The 25,522-nt window shown below is 37.6% G+C and overlaps 1 protein-coding gene across 1 annotated transcript; it reads left to right on the top strand.

The window, feature by feature from the left end:
• The first annotated feature begins 4,630 nt into the window (after positions 1–4,630).
• Positions 4,631–7,343, top strand: LOC120077402 (acetylserotonin O-methyltransferase-like). The gene is made up of 2 exons (XM_090314189.1): positions 4,631–5,461; positions 7,035–7,343. The coding sequence occupies exons 1-2, from the start codon at positions 4,679–4,681 to the stop codon at positions 7,341–7,343; spliced, it is 1,092 nt and encodes a 363-aa protein (XP_090170315.1). The 5' UTR covers positions 4,631–4,678.
• The last annotated feature ends 18,179 nt before the right edge of the window (positions 7,344–25,522 follow it).

Raw genomic sequence — 25,522 nt, 5'->3', positions numbered from 1 at the left:
TTCTTCGTTTTTTGTTCTTCGTCCTTTGCTGTAAGGTTTCTTTGTGGATTTCTTCTTTTTCTTTGAGGGCGGTATATCTTGTTCAACATTGTATTGTTTGCAGAAAGTCCCTAGTTCCTTTCGATAATTTGCATCTTTGATTATTCTTTGATTATGCTTGTTGTCTTTACAAAGACTTAAGCATAATGCTTGAATGTTACTGGTAATGTCTCCGTAAGTGAGAGAATTCCAGTTGATTTGATTTCCTTTGAAGATTTTAGACATCTTTTGATAAAAATTTTCAACAATATAAGGAGGTAATCCTTTTACAAATTTTCGTTTCCAGATTTCGTCTCCACAAGATGTAAGGTTGTAAATACGTGCCATAAAAACGTCTTTGTACCATTTGAAATCAATCATCTTCCTGCAGCGCATCTTGAGAAGTGCTTCAGTAGCTTGATTATTGTAGATGACTGTTCGTCCTACAAAATGTTTCATTACAGTGTATATTAATGAGTTAACCATATCTGGTTCATTTTGCATTATCTCCATTGGGGCAATTCCTACTACCAGATTTCCTTCTTGTATTACCTTAACTATTTTTGTGGCAGTTAGGATAGTCTGCCTTTCTTGTTCAGAAAGTTGATTATGCCACCAACTCCTCAGATTTCCTGTGAATCCTAAAACTAGAATGTGAGCTGTGCTTAAGATAGTTTTTCTAGTGCTATATGCGGTAGCAGCTAGAAGCATTTCTTGGAAAATATTCATCGATCGGAACATCCGTCAATATTCCAGCTTATAACAGAGGTTCCATCATAAGTTTTTTGATCTAGACGAAAATAATCCCATCCTAGATCTGGAGGAGAGGGTTTTGCATAATGATTCTTCATTTCCGTGCTATAAGAGACCACAGGAGGGAATTTTGTAAGATGCAGAAGTCCCTTTTGACTCTCTTATTATATTAACAGCTTTGGAGACCTCAATCTTCTTTGAAGAATTTTCTTCTCCTTTGTCAATCTTGAATACTGATATTTTTTTATTAATCTCAGCCAGAAGTTCCTCTGGATTTTCTTTCAGGTCTCCAATGGGAAAGGAATTTGGTTGGAAAATTGGTCGGTTTGGATCAATCTTTGGTATGCCCTTAAGGCTTGATCTTGGGGCAGCCTTTTGATCCTTTATTTTCTCAATTGACTGAGAGAAGGTTACTAACATCTTGTTTGAATAATTCAGTTGATGTTAGATGTTTCTAATTTCATGTACTCCAACTTTCGAGACCTTTTCTTCATCGATGATTTTGTACGAAGAGCATACCATCTTGATAGCTGAGACTACCAAGTGAGGAAAATAGGATTCTTCCATAGGAGGATAATCTACAGCTATCTCTTTTCCACTGGTCGTAATCCAAATGAGACTTTGTTTGAGAGTGAAACAACGACGTTCTGCCGCTTCATCTCTTTCTTTCATTCTTTTGAAGAAATCTCCTTTTAGAATGAAAGCTCCTCTGGTCTCCTTTGGTTGTGATATATAGAAATCTATATATTGACTATACTTTCACTCATATCTTTGCTCAAGAGTTTCATACGTCAATAGTACATTAATTTGATTGTAAATTGGCTATGATCTTCTTTCCATATCAGATTGAGTAGGAGATAAAGAACCTTCATTCCTTTCATACTGAATGTCCTGAATCGATCTCTCAAAATCCACGGACGTTCTTATTGACCTAGATCTGGGGATAGATCTGGAAGTGTGGCTAGTTGACCGCGTTCCAGAAGAAATGCTTGGCTTACTACTCATAATTTCTTGAATATTGGGATACCTTGGTTCTGAATAGAACTTAACTTCAACATCCCCGTTATGGTGCTCTGTGATCGTAACATCCTCGGAGTATTTGCTCCTGGAATTCTCCAAACTAGATTTTTTGTGAGTTCACTCCATTGTAGAAGCTTTGGGTCAGTCATAGAGGATTTCTCGATATTGACTTCCATAAGCATGGTGTTTCCCTTAGGAGATATTCTTAAAGCTCTTGGCGATACATTTGTATGCATTAGTTTGAAATAAACACGATAGCAGACAGCAAACAGCAGGGATCCATCTCTTAACTCGAGGCCTTGAGAATGGACATCGAGACTAAGGGCATCTCGGAGATATGCATCTTGAAGGGAAATAGTAAATCTTGGTTTGCACGTGAAGTAAACTGGTCCTCTTTCAAGGTTTGATTGGACAATTCATAGAATAAAGTGTGAGAATCAAAGATGCCACTTATCTCTGAGGGCAAGATAGACTGAAACGTCTAATCCTTCTCTGAATAGAGGTTTAAGGGCTACTTGAACACATCTGATGTGTAGATATTTGAATCTATCTATGGCTTGCTCTATAAATTCTCTTGGAAGAAGGCTGATTTCGGTAAACTCATCCTTCATTGCGAGATTTTTCTCGGTGATGATAATGATGTTAGTTTGAGAGAAATTGAAGTTATTGATCTTATAAATCAGTCTTGGATCCAACTTAGGAATGGTCTAATTTTTTAGACGATCTTCCATCTTAGCAATTTGTGCTTCGGCTGAATTGTATTTTTGAATGATACTTAGAGGATCATCAATACTTTGAGGTTCTTTGGATTGTGAGGAAGAGGTAGTATTATCGAGGATCATTTGGGGACAAGAAATCTTCGAGAGTAATTTAGAAAGCACGGGAGAGAGAGAGAGCGAACCTTGAGATTTTGAAGCAATCTGTCAAAACTTTCTTTAAAGGTGTGACGAAAGTAATGATAATAAGCTAACATTGAAATAAATTAGAATCTTCAATCGATCGATCTTTAATCTTTGTACGACTCAAATGAATACATCACATTTTGTGATAATTTGTATTCTACCATCAAGGTTAACCACGCATTCTTTCGGATAGAATACAAATTAATCACTAAATATGATATACCTTCTAGCCTTTCAAGGATAAGAGAGACTTCTTATTCAAATTTCTTGAAATGTTAGTTAAGATCATGACTAAAAGCCATACCTTTGAAGACAATCTTAACTTTCATGCTTCATTTCCCCCAAGGCTCTAGAGAGAGAGACTACTCCATAGAAAGAAAAATAGATGAAAAATTGAGCTTGATGGCTCTGATCCCATTTAGGGTCGAGATTAACTTTCAATACAGTCAGGGTCTTTAAGCCTCCATCCTCAACCCTCAAGAACACTGTTACGTCCCTCGGGAGTAAGTAGTTCAAATAAGAGACCCATGAGGCCATCTTCAACTTTAATTCCCAAAAATCCATCAACATTTTCTCAAGTGATAAAGCCAAAGGTTTTCCAACCAAGGCTACCAATTTCGAGATATTTCACCGAAATGACAATGGTCGATCTAAAGATCGAGCCAGAGTTTTACAGACCTTCTATTCATAAAGTCTGTTCTCAAATATTCCCTCACAGATTCAACTATCTTCCTAAAGATATATAAAAAATTGAATGTAATCTTTTTTAAAAATCAAATATTTTTTTTTTTCAAATATCATGTTTGATCTTAGCTTCAATTTCAAATTTTTTTTTTATCTAATTTTTCAATTTTCATCTATTTCTTACTAATTTTATTTTTTGTTCTCAATAGACGACAAGTCTACTTTTGAGGGTTGACTTATCAATCAAATCTATTGGTGCATAGATGAAAAGCTCGACTTAATAGACCACCGACCAAGAGTTCAAGTCGCAAAATCTCTTCTTTCCAAAGTGATTCATATCGAGCCATTGTGAAAAGGTATGCCAAGCATATGGAAGGTGTTGGCATTAACCAGTTTGCTTCGGGGACTCTATTCATGACTCCACCATTGTTGGTGGAGAAGTTGATTTTGGAGAGAAAAATGGCGGCAACTTGGTTGAAAAAGTGGTCGATGTAGAGTCTGACCAATCGATAATCTGTAGAGGTTTGTTTTAATTACAATGTAATTACGAATATTTCTTAATAAGTCATTTGCAATCTCATTTGTATGGTTGGGGGTAGTTTAGACTTTTATAAATTCGTTTATATTTTATTTTTAATTTATTCTGCTATTTTTATGAATAAAATTAGGATTTGCTATTTTTACAAATGAAAAGTTAAAATCTGATATTCTTCTCGTTAGCCCTTTCAAAAACCCTCATACTATGTTAGATATACATGAGAACCCACCAAAAAACTAATTGACAAAAAAAAAAAAATAATAATCCGTCTCGTTTGGTAACTTTTTTATTGTTGAAAATTAAGATTATTTTCTCTCAATTCCTTACAATGGTTCTCATCTTTCTTAAGCAAAAAAAAAAAATGAATTCCTAGCCAAATTTCATAAACATAAATACTTTTTTTTTTAAAAAAATACATTTTGTTAGTTTTCAAAACTTTAACTTGGTTTTTTAAAATATTGATAGAAATAAAGTAGATAAAAAAAAAGAAATTTTGGTGTGAAATGTGTGTTTATAGTACTTATTATCAACCTCGAAGTCAAGTGGTCTGATCCCCCACCCCATATGTCGTCAAAAAAATGGAGATGTGACTTATTTTTCAAAAACTAAAAAAACAAAAAATCAAATGCTTACCAAACGATACCTCAAATATTTTATAAATATTGTAAAGTCTTTACGACGTAGGATATCCTCATCAATATATATATTAAGATAAATACTTGCAAAACAAGTAGAGAATAGAGATAGAGATAATATCACTAGAATGGAAGAAACTATCATCAAAGAATCAAAATGGAAGAAAGAAGAAGAGGAGGAGGTAAAGATCCAAATATACAAGTATGTAATTGGTTTTGCAGAAGCAGCAGCAATAAAATGTGCCATAGAGCTTAAAATCGCGGATGCCATCGAAAGCCATGGAAGACCGATGTCATTATCTCAACTATCCACAGCTTTAAACTGCTCCCCACCACTTCTACTTCGCATCATGAGATTCCTCGTCCATCGCCGAATGCTCATCACCGTTTTCAAAGAAGAAACCACAGCTGAAAATGTCATAGGCTATTCTCAAACACCATTGTCTCATATGCTCATCACCGTGGCTCCCTTGCTTGTGCTTGAGAATAGCCCAACAATTGTTGAATCATGGCATAATCTTAGTGCAAGGCTTAAGAACAATGACAGTACTAGTGATTTATCAGTACCATTTGAAGTAGCTCATGGGAAGGGTATTTGGAGCTATGCTGCAACAAATCTAGAATTCAATAGAATGTTTAATGAGGGTTTGGGTTGTAATGCTAGAGTTATTACTTTGCCTACAATACTTGAAAGTTGTGGAGATATATTTAATGGAATTGGAAGTTTGGTGGATGTGGGAGGAGGAAATGGGACTACTTTGAGTATTTTGGTTAAGGCTTTTCCATGGATGAAAGGTATTAACTTTGATCTTCCAAATGTTGTGTCAACTTCAGAAGAGTATAATGGTGTGGAACATGTTGCTGGGAATATGCTTCATTTTGTTCCAAATGCTGATGCTGCTTTCTTCATGGTTAGTATATTTATTTGTGATATGTTCGTTTGTGTGTGTGCGAGTTGATCAATAAGGTTCCATTTGATAACCATTTGATTTTTTGTTTTCGATTTTTGAAAATTTAGCCTATTTTCTCCCAATTTCTTACCATGGTTTGTATACTTCATAAGTAAAAGAATTGAATTCTTAACCAAACTCCAAAAACAAAAATAAGTTTTTAAAGTCTATTTTTTTAGTTTTCAAAACTTGACTTGGTTTTTTAAAACAATGGTAAAATATAGTTAACAAATGTGAGACATTTATAGGTTCAATTTTCAAAAACTAAAAACAAAAAACCAAATGATTATCAAACGGGACTTAATTAATGTTTGACCTTAATTTTATTGGTTTTCATATATACCTCGTCTTCTAGCCATGTACGTATACTTATACAATTAGGATAGGTCGATTGATATTATTTTTGTTTTTTGTTTTTTTGTTTTCTTGTTTTTTGTGTTTTTTTTTCTTGTTTTATTGTGAAAAAAAAAAAAATCTTAACCACAATTGGTAAATGTTCCTGGTTTCTCTTGTTCTTTCATTTTTATTGAAAAACATAAATATAAATATATATGTTTGGTAATTATTTATTAAATGTTTTTTTGCTTTTGAAAAACTCAATGGATTGTTGCCTAAAAAATCTTTTTAGGGTTTGTTTGATGACGTTCTTGTTTTTTGTATCTTGTTTCTTGTAATTTCTAACTTTTGAGAAACATTAATGTTTGATAATTACTCTTGTTTCTTGTTTCTCAATTTTAAACCCGTTTTTAAACTTGTGTAACAAATTTGACTCAGACAAAACCAAGTTTATTGTTTATGCTTCAAGTTTCTTTTCTAAACCACAAATAAAAATTATTATTATATCATTTTTACTTCTAAAATACACAATAAATATCCAGAAGAATAGCATAAAGTGATTTATATTCATTTTTTTTAAAAAAAAATATTTTCACGTTAAATTCCACTTTTTATACTTCCAAAATATGTTTTTTCATTTATTTTTTTTAAAAGAGAGAAACAGTTAATAAAGACAACTCTTTTTGTTTTCTTTATTCAAAAACAAAAATAAGAAATAAGAAACAAAGGAACGAAAAACAAGGTGTTAGACAAAAAGAGTTTTTAAGGACATGTGTTTCTTAAATGATATTCTATTATTATTTGGAATATTTTTACATATAGTAAAATGAGCCAATGATTTATAAATATAAAAAAATGTCACAATCTATCGGTGTTATCTTTGTTTATCATTGATAAACGGTGATATTTTGCTATATTTGAAAATATTTCTAACAATTTTATCATTTAAAATAATTACTATTATTATTATTATTTGAGATATCTATTATTATTGTTATTATTAATATTATTATTTTAGACTATATGAACTTTGATACCATACAGATTGAACTTCATGTTTATCTTACTATGTAAGAATTATATCAAATGGACCTTAATTTTCAGTCGTGTGTGTTTGCTGTTTGAAAGCTTATTGTGTACATGATTGTATTTCTAGTAATGAGGTACAAAGTCAATGAGTTTTAAGGTTAAATTGTAGTGGATTTTACATGCTTGGGATGATAAAGATTGCATCAAAATTTTGAAGAATTGCAAGGAAGCTATTCCAGAAGATAGAGGGAAGGTGATAATCATAGATTCAGTGATTAATGAAAAAGAAGAAAATAAGATGCTTTCAGATATAAGGTTAACTTTGGATATAATGATGATGACTCGTTCACAGAAGGAAAGAGAAAGAACTCATGACGAGCGGACACACCTTCTAATTAACAAGGCGAGTTTTAGTCGATGCATCATTACATCCATTCCTCATGCTGTTCCATCAATCATTCAAGCTTTTATGTCATAAATAACAATTATATTGTTCGAATTTTTAAGAATAAGTTGAAGAGGTTCCATCCATAATTTTAATTATTTTAAATGTTGAAATGATATTTTAAATTAAAAAATAATAATAAAGAAGAAGATAAGGTAATGAGACTATAAGAGTGGAGGGAGAAGAAAGAGAAATGATGTCATAAATAACAATGAATGTATTCGGTTTCAAAAAATTTTACAATGCATCTTTATATTCGTCGAATTTTTAAGAATAAGTTGAAAATGTTTCATCAATAATTTTAATTATTTTAAATGTTGAAATGAAATTTTAAATAAAAATAATAATATTAAAGAAGAAGATAAGGTAATGATACTAAGAGTGGAGGGAGAAGAAAGAGAAATAATGTTTTTAAAAATTTAAAATGTCAGGCCAATATTTAAAATAATAAAAAATTATCTCCAAGAACTAAAAAGTATATTTTGAAACTTTAAGAACTAAACACATCTGTTACGTAATCGGCAATTAAAGAATATAAAAGACGTAAAAAGAAAATACACAGATATATGTGGTTCACTAACGATGTGTTAACTATGTCATTAAGCAAAGGAAGAACAATATTATTAGAGAGAATGTTTTCTAAATACATTAAAACGGCACCTCTAAGGGTTAGAAAGCTTAGCAACTATGAATCTTAGCAACTAAGGATCAGAGAGAATGTGAATCTTAGCGGCTGCTCACCTTTTTTTAGCCTATTTAAAGCCTCGAATGTCATCGTTGTTAGAAAGTTGAAATTAAATTCCCTCCTACCTGCAACAAAATGAAAAAGAAAACAATTACAACTAAATTTCTTTTCTACTTTATCTATAAAACTGATTACTAAATAAAGAGTGCATGTAAATTGATGCTTGAAATGTGTAATGAAAAGATTAGAAGAGAGTCTGGAATGAGAGGGAGTTTTTTTGTGGAAAACTTATCTCTGATTTCTTCTTTTCTTTGTCGATTCTGTAATCTTGAAGCAATATGAAAACTTGAAGATCTTCAAAGTGGATGTAGGTAAACATTACCGAACCCTAATTTATTAGGTAAATATGCATTATTTTATTTTAGTTTGTTTGGATAGGTTGGAATTCAAAATTTGATTGTTTGGCTCATTTAGCTACAATCTAATTATTTTGAATTAATTAGGATTAATTCATTTATTTGATTCAATTTGTTTCGAGGATGGAAGATTTAAGTTAATTTGAAAAATCTTTGGATGTCGAGATCTTGGAAAGAATTTTATTAAATTTGGAAAATTTGAGTAAGAAAAGGAAAAGGAAAAAAGAGGATGAAGTTAAAAAATATAGTATTTTTTCAAATTATTGACAAAAATGGGGTATATGGGAAAGTATTTTTTTAAAAATAGGTGAGTATTGAAAGTATTGACAAAAGTAGGGTAGTGAAATCGTGTAAGGGGGTACACAATTATCATGTGGCAAAATCATGTACGGGGTACACGATTAACGTTTAATCCAATCAGCACCACGTCGGCTGACTTGGTTGACTGGTCGCATGGAGACTCGTGGATCTTTCCGAACGAAGAGCATCCATGAGCGCGTTCGGATCTTTCCGATTTCATTGTGACCGAAATATAACATATACATTCCAACAGATGGTTATGCAAAATGAACACTAATTAACGGCATGCTTCGAACAATAAAACAAAAGGGAAAGAGTTCTCATACCAGTTGAAGACTTTCTTCAAACATCGAACTCAAAGTAGCGGAAGAACTTACATGCTGTATCACCCTACAAATCAGTTGGCTGTGGCAGCACGATCGTCTACACGAACGGCAGCAAAACGAATAGTCACAAACAAGTAAACAGCAGGGACGACACCACCAGTTGGAGCCCTTGGTATTCTTGAAGTGAGAATCCAAAGTGTGGTCTTTGGTGAATTTTGTAGAGATAAGAGGAAAGGCAGATCGTGTCGACGATAGGCAAGTGGGAGAAAAAGAGCTATCGTATAGCAGGAATGCTTATCGTTTAGATAAAGCTACACGATTGTGTAGGTTATACTAAGCGATCGTTTAATAAAAGGTAGACGATCATTTAGAAAATGCAGCAAACTATGCAATCGTTTAGGAAAGCTAAGCGATCGTTTAGGGACAGGCATGCGATCGTTTAGGTGTTGGTGTACGATTGTTTAGACAATAAGCTACTATCGTATAGGCTCTCAAGCTAGGCGATCGTTTACGTTTTCATAACGATTGCGAATTTTCGAACTCTTTGCAAAATGAATCCAATTTTTATTTTATTCATCAGTTACCATAACCAAATGCGGCTGCTCCCACTAATGCACGATTGAGGAGAATAAATCGGTCAATTATCTCATAATTAACCAATTTAATAATAAATGAATATAACCATATTATATTCTTACCCCATTGTTTGATAGCACATATCTACTATAGTACTTTCTCCTCTACTTGATATAAATCATATTTATATCTAATTTCCTCCAAAATAATATATCTCATACATTTAGCCAATTATATCATATATAATTAACCAGTTCAATTAGATAATCGAACTCCCTCTTGTCAATTTGAACATTTCAAACTGATCCAAACACTTATTCTTGACTTTATCCAAGCTATCCAGAGGACCTAATGGACTTGTGGCTCGAAGCTCTAACGGTCTGTGAATAGCTGACTAAACTCTTTAGCCACGAGATCCACCATCTGTTAACTACCAGACATTCCACTAAAGACCAATAGCTGAACTTTTCTTATCACAGATATATTTCTGTGTCCATTGTCATCTAACCAGCCTCCAACTGTCGCCAAGATCTAATCCCATGAAAAGAAGAACAAGCATGATTAGTGGCACCTGAATCAATTATCCAGGCAGAATCATCATTCTCCACTAAACAAGTTTCAAGCACAAGTAAATCACATTTACCTTTATTCTCCTTGGCCTTAGCCTTGGCTGCTTTCTTCTTTTTCAGATATCGAGGACAATTCCTCTTCCAGTGTCCATCTTGGTTGCAATGGAAACACTTTCCCTTAGCAACTTTTGGCTGCCTTTTTGGGGCGACAGACGGTGGTTTAGTAGGTGCCTTCCCTTTTCCCTTACCACCCTTCTTCTTCTTCCTCTTTGCAGAGTTAGAAGTAGAAGGTGCAGACTTTGTTCCTGAGGTCGAACCTCTATGGAACGTCCTGGAGGATGAAGCAACATTTGCCTCACCCTTCTGCCTCTCCTTACTTTCCAGTAAAGATTGGTATGTCTGCAACTCGTTGAGGAGAGTTGTAAGGTTATACTTCACTTTGTTAAGAATCACATTAGTAACAAAGTGCAGGAAGCTCTCCAGCAAAGAATGCAGGATTATGCTAACCTGGCTGCCTTCATCGATGGTAGACCCGCCACATTAAAGTGGACCATCATGTTTAGCACATGTTCACGAACAGAGATGTCTTCTTCCATTTTGGAGTTGAATATGTATTTAAGAGCCTCGTGCATAAACTGTTCAGACGGTTGTCCAAACATCCCTGCAGGGACCCAATGATCTCACACGCTAAGACCATAGGATCATGTTTCTTGGCCAAGACTTTAGAAAGACTTGCCAAGATATAGGCTCGGGCCTTCTCATTCGCCCTTGTCCATCGCTCGTATGCCTCCAGAACATTTCGAGTGGCATTCAGAGCTGGAATAGGATGACAAGCCTTCGTGAGAGCGAACATGATATCCTTGATGATTAGGATCATCGTAATCATGTGTTTCCATGTTGCGAAATTATCGCCAGTAAGTTTTTCAGCGTTAGCAAAACTAACGTGACTTATGCCATTTTGAAAATGTTGCTGAAAATATGAACAAAACTTTATTAGAATTTGATAAACCACTTTTAAACAATCATTTTCGCAAAACAGTTTCAAGTATACTAAGTTATAGACTTCTATTTTTCAATGATGCCCCAGTGAGGTAGGATAAACGCTACTGGTAGGGTGATCAGTTTCCTCTTTGCTAGGATGAGACATTCTCAATCATTAGGCAGAACCAACTCTTGGAACTGAACCTAAAAGCCACCATTTTTTGGTCCAAAATCGTTGACCTTTAACTATTCTGTGTAAGTGTAACCTCTCACTTTCGGTGCCAGAGTCCCGCCCTATGCGCTTACCATAGGGAAAAGACAGATTAGGACAAGAGGTCCTAAATACCTCGTGTAAGTGTTATGTTTCCGTCAACTTAAATACCCCAGTCTAGACAGAACCCTCCTTAGACAAAAGGTCCCTTATAGATAGATTTGCTACACTTTAACCTTTTATTAGCCAATTAATCCTATTAAACTGATTAAAAGATTAAAGCCTTGGGGTTACTAATCATATTAGAACCGTGATCTTAGGTCTATGTGATCCAAGTTTTAAACATTTTAAAACCATGAATTAAACCTAAATGAGCATGTATGTTTTTCTTATTTCTCTTAGTTCTAATTTCTCTTTAATTTTAAAAAAGAAACAACCAAAACCATTGCGCACAACTAGGCGTTTAAAAAAGTTCTAAAATAACCTATGTGTCATGCTTCATGCAATGTCCGGTCATTACTAGATATAACTTTTATGTAACGCGTAACAACCAAGCAAACATGCATCATTCACCCTTATACTATAACAATTATAATATAAAGATGATGCATGTCTATGCTTTTTATGTATATATAAATATAACTTTTATATTATATAATGCATGAGCATGCTCTTACATAATTAAATCATGCTTCTCTAAATTATAACAATTACAATAAAGAAATGATGCATGACCATTGCACAACCTAAGTTGAAACCACGATCGAGGTTATGCCTCTTTGTAGGCTACCCCAAAGGTACACGAGGGGGTTATTTTTATGATCCGACAGAAAATAGGGTGTTTGTTTCAACAAATGCTACTTTCCTGGAGAAGGATCATATAAGGGAGCACAGTTCATAAAGCAAAGTCGTGTGACATGAGCATTCCAATGAAACTACTGAACCTTCAACAAGAGTTGTTGAAGAACCTGCTACAATAACAAGGGTTGTTGATGGGAGTTCACCCGGTAGGTCGGTTCCACCTTAAGAGTTGAGGGAACCTCGACGTAGTGGGAGGGTTACGAACCCATCCGTTTGCTATCTGGGTTTCACGGAAATCCTTGCTATGGTAGCAGATGGCGACGTTGAGGATCCATTGTCTTATAAGAAGAAAATGGAGGATGTTGACTGGGATGGTGACGTTGATGAACCTTATGTTTACAAGAAGATCATCCACGCTTCAGTAATCTTCTTAGTGTTGTACGTAGATGATATCCTAATCATTGGGAATGATGTAGGTCTACTGATTGCAGTTAAGAACTGGCTAACGACCCAATTTCAAATAAAAGATTTGGGAAAGGCTCAGTTTGTTCTAGGTATACAGATCTTTTGGGATCGTAAGAACAAAGTGCTGGCACTGTCTCAGGCATTGTACATTGGCAAGCTGTTGCTCAAGTACTCAATGCAGGACTCTAGAAGGGGCCTACTACCGTTCAGGCATGGAGTCCTAAGACGCCTCAAGAGGTTAAGGAGATGAAACGAATCAGTCTAACCTAGGACATTTTAATGTTGCTGACCTGTTTACGAAGGCTCTCCCGGCTACAATGTTTGAGGGTCACCTATGAAGCATGGGTTTACAGGATAGCTCACAGTTGGACTAGGGCAAGTGGGAGATTTTCTTGTACTGGGCTTTTATGCCCTAGTTTATTGTTTTGTATTAAGTTTTTTGTACACCCCACTTCGCTTTAGGACAAGTGGGAGATTGTTGGTGTTGATACCCTAAATTCTCGTGTCCTGTAATTTGTAAACAGTATGTACGAATGCTTGTGTTGTTAATATATGATATTTACTTCACCTCTTGTATTTTACTCAATTACTTGTTTTATTTGCTTTACCATAAACCAATAAACATAAAATCCTTGGTTATCCGTATGTGACTCAAGCATGTAGTTGGTGACATACAAGTGGATCATGTTTTGAGTGATAACCAAAATGGTCTGTAGTATATAGATAAAAGAGGGAAACCTTATCCTGGAAACACTACGGACGCGACCCGCTTTGTGGAATGGTCACAAGTGTTGTGACTTGTCACAGATGGTCTGATCCTGATCATTTGTGTTGGGGACATGCAAGTGGGGGCATCCTATACAAAGAGTTTGTATAAGACCTGACCACGAAGTGTTAACGTCTCGTTATATAACACCGTTGATGACAGAGACTTCACTTCACTAAGATGACCATAGGTAACATGACCTCAATCCTGAGTAAGTTGGGAACTTCTGCCATTGTGGGCAGTCCTTTGATTTGTATGGGTGCGAGTGGCCAGTTTGTCGATTCAAACCTACCGTTTTGGGGATTCGTCTGATTTGGGAGCTGGGAACTCAGCTACACAAGATGGAATTCACTCCTTCCCCGAGGCAGGGGTAAGTAGATAGATGGCTCCCTTAAGGGCTAATTTTAGGGCTTGAATGATGTGGCCCCACACATATTCTCTTGGCTCAAGAGGTGTTCACACATAGTTAGACTATGTTGTATTGTTCATTAGAGGAATCAGTGGTACTTAAGAAGTGAGATGTAACTACAAGGGCAAAACGATAAATTGGCCCAACTATACTTACGAGCATCTGTGAAGGGTCATCGTACTCATGATCGGTTATATTCGATGGACACAAAAATATATTTTTGGTAAGAAGATTTCAGTTGTTGTTCTTTAGTGGAATCATTGACAGTTAACGGATGGTGGATCTTGTGACTAAAGAGTTTAGTCATCTATTGACGTACCATTGGATCTTCAAGCCACAGGTCCATTAGGTTCCCTGGGTAGCTTGGATAAAAGTCGAGAACCAGTATTTGGGTTAATTTGAAATGTTCAAATTGGCAAGAGAAAATTCAATTATGTATGATATAATTGGACTGGTTAATTATATATGATATAATTAGCAAATGTATGAGATACATTATTTTGGACGAAATTAGATATAAATATGATTTATATCAAGTAGAGGAGAAAATACTATAGTAGATATGTGATATCAAACTATAGGATATAAATATAATATGATTATATTAATTAATTAATTAATTGATTAATTATGTGATAATTAATCCTTTTTCCACGTTCGGACATGGGTTAGTGGGCAGCATCGATTATGGTAACCGATGAGTTAAAATGAAAATAGTTTTCATTTTTGAATCGTTCAATCGATAACCTGTCATTTAATCGCCCAAAAGATTTCGTGAAGTGCGCATTGGTGAAAGAAAACTATTTTCATATTTCAAACGTCGACTTTGATATTTATAGAAATATATATATCGTTTTTCGAATCAAATCAAACGAGATTTCTCATTTGCTGCCACTCAACAACAGCAGGTCTCAGCTCTGCACATTCCTAGAAATTTGTTCTTTCTTTCAGCTAAAGATTGTTATCATCTGGTATGAGAGTCCAGGTTATGCAGATATGGTAGCGATACAATCTTCTGGACCGGTAGTCTCCATAGGGACTTGGCTCTACCATAAGGGAAAGTAGATAGACGGCTTCCTTTACTTCTATTTCAAGCTTTAGGTTCGAAATCTCTCGTCTTTCAATCTGAAATAGGTCTTCCAGAAGATAGTGGATTACTGGCGTGAAGCAAGGGTGCATGGCAGGCTAGCTCTTTAGTTGGTCCATTTATTGATGGGCGAACGACGGGGATTGAACCCGCGCGTGGTGGATTCACAATCCACTGCCTTGATCACTTGGCTACATCCGCCCCTACCCCCGCACAGGTTTCAGTCTCGAGATACGATCAGATCCTTACCCTATGACCACTATCAAAGAGAAGCTTTTTCCTATACGAGAGTTTCCTCCTTTGCCATCCATCACTTTCCCTATCAGACTAGCCCCTTTATCGCATCCTTTATCGCAAAAAAAGGAGTGAAACATTCTATGTCAAATTCTGACAGCTGTAACAACCAGCACGCTGTCCTTCCCGATAGGGCTGGCCTTGCTTGTCTTAACTGGTAGGCACAATCGCTTGAGTCTAGTTCTTAAGCGAAGGAATCGCTTTCAATGAAAATTTCTCTTTAGCAATCAGCCATCAGCCCTCTTCAAGCTGTCGAATATAGATAGGAGATCCACTTCGACGTTCAAGGCTGGCAGCAATTTGCTTGAGAGCCTTACGATAGTCACTTCTCCATCTAAACAATAGTCCACCTCGAGCTAAATGATCGCACACTGTTTCCTGCACGATCGGATAGCTTCTCTAAATGATCGTATAGTGTGCTGATTTAGCTAAACGATCATATACCTTTTCCTAAATGATCGTTCAGCAAATTCTACACGATCGTGTAGCTTTTCTAGACGATGAGCATTTCTGCTATATGATAGCGGCCTTCACCCTCTCACTTGCTTATCGACTACACGATTCGTGTTTCCTCCGTTGTCTACCAAATTTTACCAAAGCCCACCCTTTGGGTTTTCACTCCGAGAATACCCGGGGCTCATTAGTGGTGGTGTCATCCCCATTGCAGTCGTGAGTTCGTGTTGATCGTGCTGCTGCAGTCGGCAGTTTTCGTCGGGCGTTGGTAGAACATTTGGAGGGTTCCGCTGCGTTGGAGTTCTAGAGTGTGAAGATTGTCTTCAACTGGTATGTAACTTCGTCCTTTTGTTATTTTGTTGTTCGTAGCATGCCGTTAATTAGAGTTTATTTTCATAACTGTATGTGTTGAATGTATAATGTAATATTTTGGTCACGGTGAGATCAAAGCGATCGAACGCGCTCATGGAACTCATCGATATGAGATCCTTCACATCAGATATAACCAATCATGAGTACGATGACCCTTCACAGATGCTCGTAAGTACAACTAGGCCAATTTACCATTTTTTCCCTGTAGTTACATCTCACTCCTTAATTACCACTGATTCCTCTAATGAACAATACAACATAGTCCAACTATGTGTGAACACCTCTTCGGCTAAAAGAAGATGTGTAGTGCCACATCATTCAAGCCTTGGAATCAACCCTTAAAGGAGCTATCTATCTACTTATCCTTGCCTCGAGGAAGGAATGAATTCCATCTTGTGTAGCTGAGTTCCCAACTCCCAAATCAGACGAATCCTCAAAATGGTAGGTTTGAATCAGCGACCTGGCCACTCGCACCCATACAAATCAAAGGACCACCCTCAATGGTAAGAGTTCCTAACTCACTTAAGATTGAGGTCATGTTACCTATGGTCATCCTAGTAAAGTGAAGTTCTGCCTCTATAGTGGAGTCGACGATGCACCCCTGCTTAGTGCTTCGCCACACTACAACTCCTCTATTTTGAGTAAAGACTGACCCTGACGTGGACTTGCGAGAGTCCTTATCAGTCTAAAATTCATAATCTGTGTATCCAGTAAGGATCGAATCCCTAGATCCATACACGAGCATGTAGTCCCTCGTTCTCTGAAAATACTTGAGGATGTTCTTCACTATGTTCCAGTGACCCTGGCCTAGGTTAGACTGATACCTACTGACTATGCCCATAGCGTAGCAGATGTCTGGACGAGTACAGAGCATCGTGTACATCAAACTGCCAATGGAAGATACATATGGGACCCGTCTCATCTCCTCAACCTCTTGAGGCGTCTTAGGACACATGTCTTTAGACAAAGTGACTCCATGCCTGAACGGCAATAGGCCCCTCTTGAAGTCCTGCATCGAGTACTTGAGCAACATCTTGTCAATGTACGATGCCTGAGACAGTGCTAGCACTTTGTTCTTACAATCCCAAAAGATCTGTATACCTAGAACAATCTGAGCCTCTCTCAAATCTTTCATTTGGAATTGGGTCACTAGCCAGTTCTTAACTGCATTCAGTAGACCTACATCATTTCCAATGAGTAGTATATCGTCTACATACAACACTAAGAAGATTACTGAAGCGTTTATGATCTTCTTGTAGACATAAATGATGCGTAGAAAAAAGAGAGGAAATAAATACGCGTCTTATTCTATGTGTTGATCTCCATGTGTCTATGATCATGCGTTGGACTAAAAAATATACAATATGCACTTAAGCATGTATGCGATGACCATGCATTCCTGCCACAAGTTTTCTTACTTTCTCACCAAGTATAACGAGAACGCAAGTTTCTCGGGATGATCCAATGTCGAACACAGGGACTTGTAACTTAATAATGTTTGTGAAGTAATGCGTTTGAGGCAGTGAATAAAAGTAAAAAGACAAAGTTAAAGGATTATGCACTACTCCTACTCCTAACTAAACAGATTGAGCAATGGAAGTTTAACTATGAGAATTGGTAGAGATGCAGCAGTTGTTAATGCATAATAATATTCATTATATTAGGTCACCCAAGTAATCCCAGCTCGCCACACTAAGGCATCGTACACCTCTCGATGGCCAGCCGCATTATCTATATAATGCATGGTTGCATCGAGCATAAGATCGTGTCTATCTCTAGGGACAATGCATACTTTGCTTTAGTGTGTTCCACTACTCACCCTCTCAAGCGGTTAGTTGTGGCTAATCAACTCATAGACAAGCATTGCGATGGCTCATAGACAAGCGTTGCTACCACCTCACACCAAGCGAAGAAGATTAACTCACTATACTCCCGCAACGCACACCTCTCGATGGGTTGCTGCATGCATCCTATATCTAGGTTGCACGATTGAGTATGTAACTACCTTTGATAACTAAACGATGAATGTAAACGATGATAAAGGAGAAGAAGATGAAGAAGATGAGGCTAAAGGAACTAATAGATGCATTGATTACAAAATGTAATAATGTCTTATGCCAAAATATAATACAATATAGAGATAAGAGGAGAGGTGGAAGACTAGAAGCAAGGAATTTCTTGCTTTTCATCGGAAATGCGTCAAAGCTGCTAGTGGTGCCATGGATGGATGGTGGAGAAGTCTCTCTCGAGCTCTATCTCCGACGTAGTCATCACTCGGAAGGGGCTATGGAGGTGAAAAATCCTTAAAGAGTGTCTGTTCATGCTCTCATCTATGATCACAAGGATCCGCCTTAAGGCAGAAGCTCGGATGCCTTGAATTTGGGCTCCAAGGCTCTATTTATAGAGCTCAAACACCGACAACATTCGTGGTCCCGCTCTGAACTACTGCCATTTCTGACGCGGTAGGTGAAATGTCAACATCATCTTATCCTTTTTTATACACCCAAGGTATGTGTTCATGCTTGTTTCCCCTGAAGTATTAACGCATTCCATCCACCTTGCGATCAAGCTTCTTATCACGGCTATTACTTTGTAGCTTCGGCATTCCATGCGACGAACTGATCTTCATGAAGATCGATGCATGTGATCAACTTTGTGATGGTCTGACATCAGCGTATGTGATCGATTCCTGTGATAGCTACAAAAATAGATATTTTAACACCGTATAACGCATAATATAGGGTTAGAAAGGATTTTTAGTGTTGATCGACGCAAGCTCACTTTTCACTTAAATTCTTAGTATTATCAACGCATATTCTGCATGTTAGCCCTAATAATTCAAAGTAAAAGGCTACAATAGCTTACATTTCTACCAGCTATCAACAAGGTTCATCAATGTTTTGGTCAAAGCCATATGACTTGATCGCAGTATCAAACCGTATATTTCAAGATCTAGATGCCTATTTCAGCCCGTAAATGGACTGATTCAGCTTGCAAACCTTTTTCTCTTGACGTTGGGCTATGAATCCTTTGGGTTGCACCATATAAATGGTCTCCTCAATATTTCCATTCAGAAAGGCCGTCTTGACATCCATTTGCCAGATCTCATAATTATAATAAGTTGCAGTGGATAGCAGGATGCAGATCGACTTTAACATGACAACAGATGAGAAAGTCTCCTCATAGTTGACTCCCTCTACCTGGGTATAACCCTTTGCCACAATCGAGCCTTGAAGGTCTGTACCTTCCCATCAGTAACCCATTTGCACTTGTAGATCCATTTACATAGGTCTTACCCCATCAGGCTAATCTACAAGATCCCATACTGAGTTGAAGTACATCGACTCCATCTCGAGATCCATGGCTTTGACCCATTCATCTTGGTCAACATCCTTCATTGCCTTCTGATAAGACAACGGATCCTCAACATCGTCATCTGCTACCATAGCAAGGATTTCCGTGAAACTCAGATAGCGAACGGCAACCCTCCCACTACGTCGAGGTTCTTTCAACTCTTGAGGTGGAACCAACCTACTAGATGAACTCCCATCAACAACTCTTGCTGATGTAGTAGGCTCTTCAACAACTCTTGTTGAAGTTTTAGTAGTTTCATTGGAAAGCTCACGCAACACGACTTTGCTTCGTGGATTGTGCTCCCTTATATGATCCTCCTCAAGGAACGTAGTGTTTGTTGAAATAAACACCCAATTTTTCATTGGATCATAAAAATAACCCCCTCGTATACCTTTCGGGTAGCCTACAAAGGGGCATAACCTCAACCGTGATTCCAACTTCTTAGGATTAGCCTCAAGCACGTGTGTAGGTAATAACGGGCAGAAATGCACGTTATCATAGTACTAAGTTCTTAAACAATGTTGGATTGCATTGATGAAATATGTTAAATTGCATCCATTAAGCATAAACTCTATAATATTGCGGTTGCATGCGTCCAATGCATTAGACCAGTTGATATTTACATTTTTATGCAGAATATGAGTTAATGCAATGCAGAGATTGCGATCATGAGAATACATTTGTCGAGTGCAACTTCACCGCAAGATTTTGCGTTGATCGTGCTCGCAAACATTCGCTCAAGAAGAATCACCACAACTTGGTCAGCGCAACATGGTGGGAGCATCCGGGTGAAAGGACAATTAAGAGCGATAAAACAGAAAACTGATGGAAGTCGGATCCAAATTAAGTTGACAGACAATAACGGTCACAAAGTACATTTAGCTTTATCGGTGACAATTATCTGGCGCATCAGTCAAGAATTAATGTTATCCCATCTGTACAACCGGGAGAAAGAAGTCGCCTTTCACCATTGATGCCCTATAAATACCAAGTGTATTCTTCAGAGAAGGGGTTAAGCAGTCGATTACTTCATCACTTTATAAGTTCATGCCTTTGTTCATAGTTTCTTTCATTTTAAGGCGGATGAGAGGAAGAAAGTGTGCCGGTAGATCATTCTGGTAAGCTTGGGAGAGCACCAGAAGCTTAAAAGACAGGGAGAGGGCTGATGCCTACAGAAGTAGGTATATCTTTAGGCCATAATAGAGATTCTAGTGTAAAAAAGCCTCGATCAGCAAGGAATTGCTACCAGGATCTCTACCCTAAACTTCCATTGGCATTTTGTACTTAACGTATTTATAAGAATGGAATTTCTTTCTCTATATCTATCCACTCTCTGTGATTCATGCATGAGTAGCTAAATTAGTTGAATGGGTTGAGAAGCATTTAGCTAGCACAACTAGGGAGTCTTTATTCTTTGCGATTATCTTGTTTATGTATGCTTCATTCGTTCTTTAGGGATACTCGAGAGGGTAGTCTAAGGACAGGATCTAGACTTGGAAAGGTCAAGTAGGAATCTAGGTTTGGAAGAACCATATTAGAACGCATAAACAAGAGATAGGCGCTTAGGAATGAGCACTATTTGTTATTAATGCATCGCATGCATTTTAGCGATAAGATATGATTGTTTGCGGTTACCTTGCTTCATGCATTCTGCATCAATGCATAGGACAAGAGTAGAGACTTAGGGATAATCTCTATGGACATTTTGCATTCAACACATGCGTGCTAGACTTAGGAACACCGCATTTACATTGGAAAATGACTTGCTATGCATGGTAGTAACATGATCGCATGGTCTGACACATTCCCAAGTAATGCTAGCTAAAGATCTTCTCAACCCGTTCATCGCATACTCATTGCATCTATCAACGCAACTTTCTTTCTCAAATCCGCCGCATTTATTCGTTCATTTTTAATCAACGCAATCAACAACCAAACACTTTATTTAATTTTTCCAGTTACCGCAAAGTTTTCATAAAAAAATCATCAATGCAATCTATTTTCACAAGTCCCTGTATTCGACCGTGGACTTACCAGGAAAGTTAGAGGATTCCTCTGGGAAAACTTGAGTGCACAACGCAATCCATCAACGCATATCATCCATATTTCCACTTAATAAAATAACGCATCAAGTTTTTGGCACCGTTATCGGGGACTTCTACAAAATAGTTTGCTAACGGTAATTTTTTTTTTTTATTTCTTTGCAGGACTCTCAATCTCTGGCGAATTATGACTCGGAGATTAAGAGGAATTTTAGATGAAGATTGAGAGACCGCCAACAGCAACCACAATCCGATAAAGAAGAGATGGCAAAACAACCTGGAGGAGGAGCACCAAATGATAACAATGTCATGGCGAATCCGATTCTGTTGGCAAACGATCGCAATAGGCCCATTAGGGACTATGCATCGTCAAACCTCTATGATTTCTCTCTGGGAATCATGAGGCCTGCCCTCGACAGAAGTAGATTTGAGATGAAACCGGTGATGTTGTAGATGATCCAGACTGTAGGTCAATTCGGAGGAAGGCGTGGCGAGGACCCGTACGCCCACCTCTAATGTTTTATTGAAATATGCAATACTTTTGTGTTCCTGAATATCTCTGCTGAAGAAGTTCAATTAACGTTGTTCCCATTTTATCTCTATGATCAGGCTAGGAAATGGGCTTATTCGCTCGAACCAGGAGAGATTACTTCTTGGGAGTAGGTAGTGGAGAAATTTATGAAAAAGTATTTTCCACCTACTGAGAATGTAAGAGGAAGAAAGCTTATCACAAATTTTGAACAAGATATGGAAGAATCATTCAGTGATGCCTGGGCAAGGTTTAAAAGGTTGGTCAGAGATTGTCCGTATAATGGGCTACCAGATTGTCTTCAAATGGAAATTTTCTATCACGGTTTGAATCCTGCTTCGCGAACCGCTGCCAATGCGGCAGCTGCTGGTGGTCTGCTTGACAAAACTTATAATGAGGCGAAGAATATCCTGAACCGCATCTCCAAGAATCAAGAAGACTGAAAGGAGAGTGATCAGAGATTGAGACTCAAAGATTCTAACGCAAATAACAGTGCTATTGTTTCATTACAAAACCAAATGACCGCAATGATGAATTTGATTCAAGGAATGGCAATCAGCAGCCCAACACTGCAAGGTTGGAAAATTAACGCAATAAGTTAAAACACCACAAGATGTGCGACTTGCAGTGATGGGCATGTGATGGAAGATTGCCCGCAAAATCTACAGTCTGTATATTTTGTAAAGAATAACCCTTTTTCAAACACTTACAATCCCGGTGGAGAAACCACCCCAATTTTGCTTGGAAGAATCAACAACAAAATTTTCAATCTGTGGCGCAAAAAGAAGGGCCACCAGGATTCTTCCAACGCAACAACGGTCAGCAGAGCAACCAAGCAAGTAGCTCACAATAACCAACACAATCTTCTTCTCTAGAGAGCCTGTTGAAGCAATATATAGAGAAAAATGAGATAGTGCTTCATCCATCCACAACCTCGAATTGTAAATGGGCCAGATTGCGAGTGAACTGAAAAGTAGACTGCAAGGGGTGCTGCCAAGTTCTACCGAACTTCCATGCAACTCAAGGGGATCAAGTAAGAAGCAATGTCAGGTTGTGACATTGCGTAGTGGGAAGATTGTGGAGGGAGAAAAAAGAAGCATAGTAGAACAATTTCCATGGCAATTGAGCCCGAGATTGCGATCACGCAAGAAGAAGAAAGAGAAAATGAAGCAGAGGAACCTGAGGTTGCGTCGACCTCAAAGTCAAATGAAATAAGAACCATGAAAGTTTAGTTACCACCTTTCCCTCAGAGGCTAAGAAAGAAGAAAAACGAAGAGGTACAATACCAACGTTTCTTATCTATGTTAAAGCAATTACATGTTAACATTCTTTTCAATGAAGAAATAGAGGAAATTCCTACCTATGCCAAGTTTATGAAGGACATGGTAACCAGGAAAAGAGGCACTGGAAAATTTGTCACGGTGGCATTAACGTAAAGTTCCAAATCCATTATCCCATCGAAGATGAGCGATCCTGGGAGCTTCACTATTCCTTGCTCCATAGGAGGACTCTATATTGAGCAAGCCTGTGTGACTTGGAGCCAGCATAAATTTGATGCCGCTATCAATTTTTAGACAATTAAATGTAGGGCAACTCATGCTCACATCAGTGACTCTCCAATTGGCTGACAGGTCTCTGGTTCATCCAGAAGGTAAGGTGAAGGATGTGCTGATCACGATTGATAAATTTATTTTGCCAGCTGACTTTATCATCTTAGACTATGAGGCCGACAAAGATGTGCCCATCATTTTGGGGCGACCGTTCCTATCAACGGGTCGTGCTCAAATTGATGTGCACAAGAGAGAAATCATTTTGAGCATAAATAGATAGAAGCTCAAATTTAACATAATTCGTGCCATGAAATTCCCAGATGAGGAAGACCTGCAAGATTCTGATGATGACCTGAATTCAATTGAAGAAGAAAAGTCTGATGAAGAGTATGAAGAAGAGGATGCCAGTGCATCCGTTGTTGCCTACAATGCAATTGCAACAAAAACAAACAAGGAAGGAGAAATGATCGTAATGCAAGAAATAGAGTCGACAGAAGAAAGAAAAACAACGCAACCTTCCCTTGTGGAACCACCAATACTTGAATTAAAGATCCTGCCAACCCATTTGAAGTACGTATTTCTGGGGCAGAATGAGAAGCTACCAGTGATAATTTCCTCTACGCTTAACGAAGATCAAGAGAATGCGTTGATGAGCATTCTCAAGAAATATGTGCAAGCAATTGGCTGGATGCTCACTGACATTAAAAGAATTAGCCCTACGTACTGCATGCACCACATTCGTCTTAAGGATGACCACAAAGAAACTATTAAAAATCAACGCAGACTTAACCCTGCGATGAAGGAGATCGTTAAGAAGAAGATTATCAAATGGCTGAATGTGGGCATTATCTATCCCATTGCAGATAGCACGTGGGTCAGCCCCGTGCAATGTGTGCCAAAGAAGGGCGGAATGACGGTAGTCCAAAATGAGAATAATGAATTAATACCGCAAAGAACCATCACTGGATGGTGCATATGTATGAACTACCGCAAATTGAATGCGACCACAAAGAGAGACCACTTCCCTCTGCCATTCATCGATCAAATGCTAGATAGATTAGCAGGGAATGATTTTTATTACTTCTTGGATGGATATGTCAGGTACAATCAAATCATGACAGCTTCTGAAGACCAAGACAAGACCACATTCACGTGCCCATATTGGACATTCGCTTTTTGCCGCATGCCGTTTGGTCTCTGCATGCGCCGAGCACGTTTCAGAGGTGCATGATGGCGATCTTTTCAGATTTTCTCAAGGACTCATTGGAAATATTTATGGATGACTTATCCGTTTATGGGAACACTTATGAAGTTTTCCTGGCCAATTTGGAGAAAATTCTGAAAAGAAATGAAGAGATGAACCTGGAGCTCAATTGGGAAAAATGTTACTTCATGGTGAAAGAGGGTATAGTGTTGGGACACAAGGTCTCCCGAGAAGGGTTAAAGGTGGACAAAGCAAAGATTGAAGCAATTGAAAAACTCCCACCTCCAACTAGCATGAAGGCTGTGCGAAGCTTCTTGGGGCATGTTGGATTCTATAGACGATTTGTTAGGAACTTTTCTAAAATAGCACGACCACTAAGTGCGTTATTAGAGGCGGACCGAAAATTTGAGTTTGACAAAAATTACCTCAACGCATTCAAAGTATTAAAAGATGCGCTGATTACCGCACTCGTATTAATTGAGCCGGATTGGGCAACACCATTTGAAATCATGTGCGACACAAGTGGGTATGCAATAGGGGCTGCATTAGCGCAAAAGAAGAAAACTATTTTGCACCCCATCGCTTATGCGAGTAAAACTCTAAACCCTGCCCAAATAAATTATACCACCACTGAAAAAGAACTCTTGGCTATGAGTTTTGCGTTGGAGAAATTCAGGGTATATCTGTTGGGAACAAAGGTGCTCATTCACACTGATCACTCGACAATCAAATATTTGATGACAAATGATCAGATGGGTCCTCCTCCTTCAAGAATTTGATATTGAAATAATTGATCGGAAGGGATAGAGAATCAAGTTGTGG

Source organism: Benincasa hispida, chromosome 5 (assembly GCF_027475165.1).
Source record: "Benincasa hispida cultivar pf3 chromosome 5, pf3_genome.v1.1, whole genome shotgun sequence".
Classification (NCBI taxonomy): domain Eukaryota; kingdom Viridiplantae; phylum Streptophyta; class Magnoliopsida; order Cucurbitales; family Cucurbitaceae; genus Benincasa; species Benincasa hispida.
The sequence above is the reverse complement of the archived record's forward strand: the minus strand, read 5'-3'. Positions and strand labels throughout refer to the sequence as shown.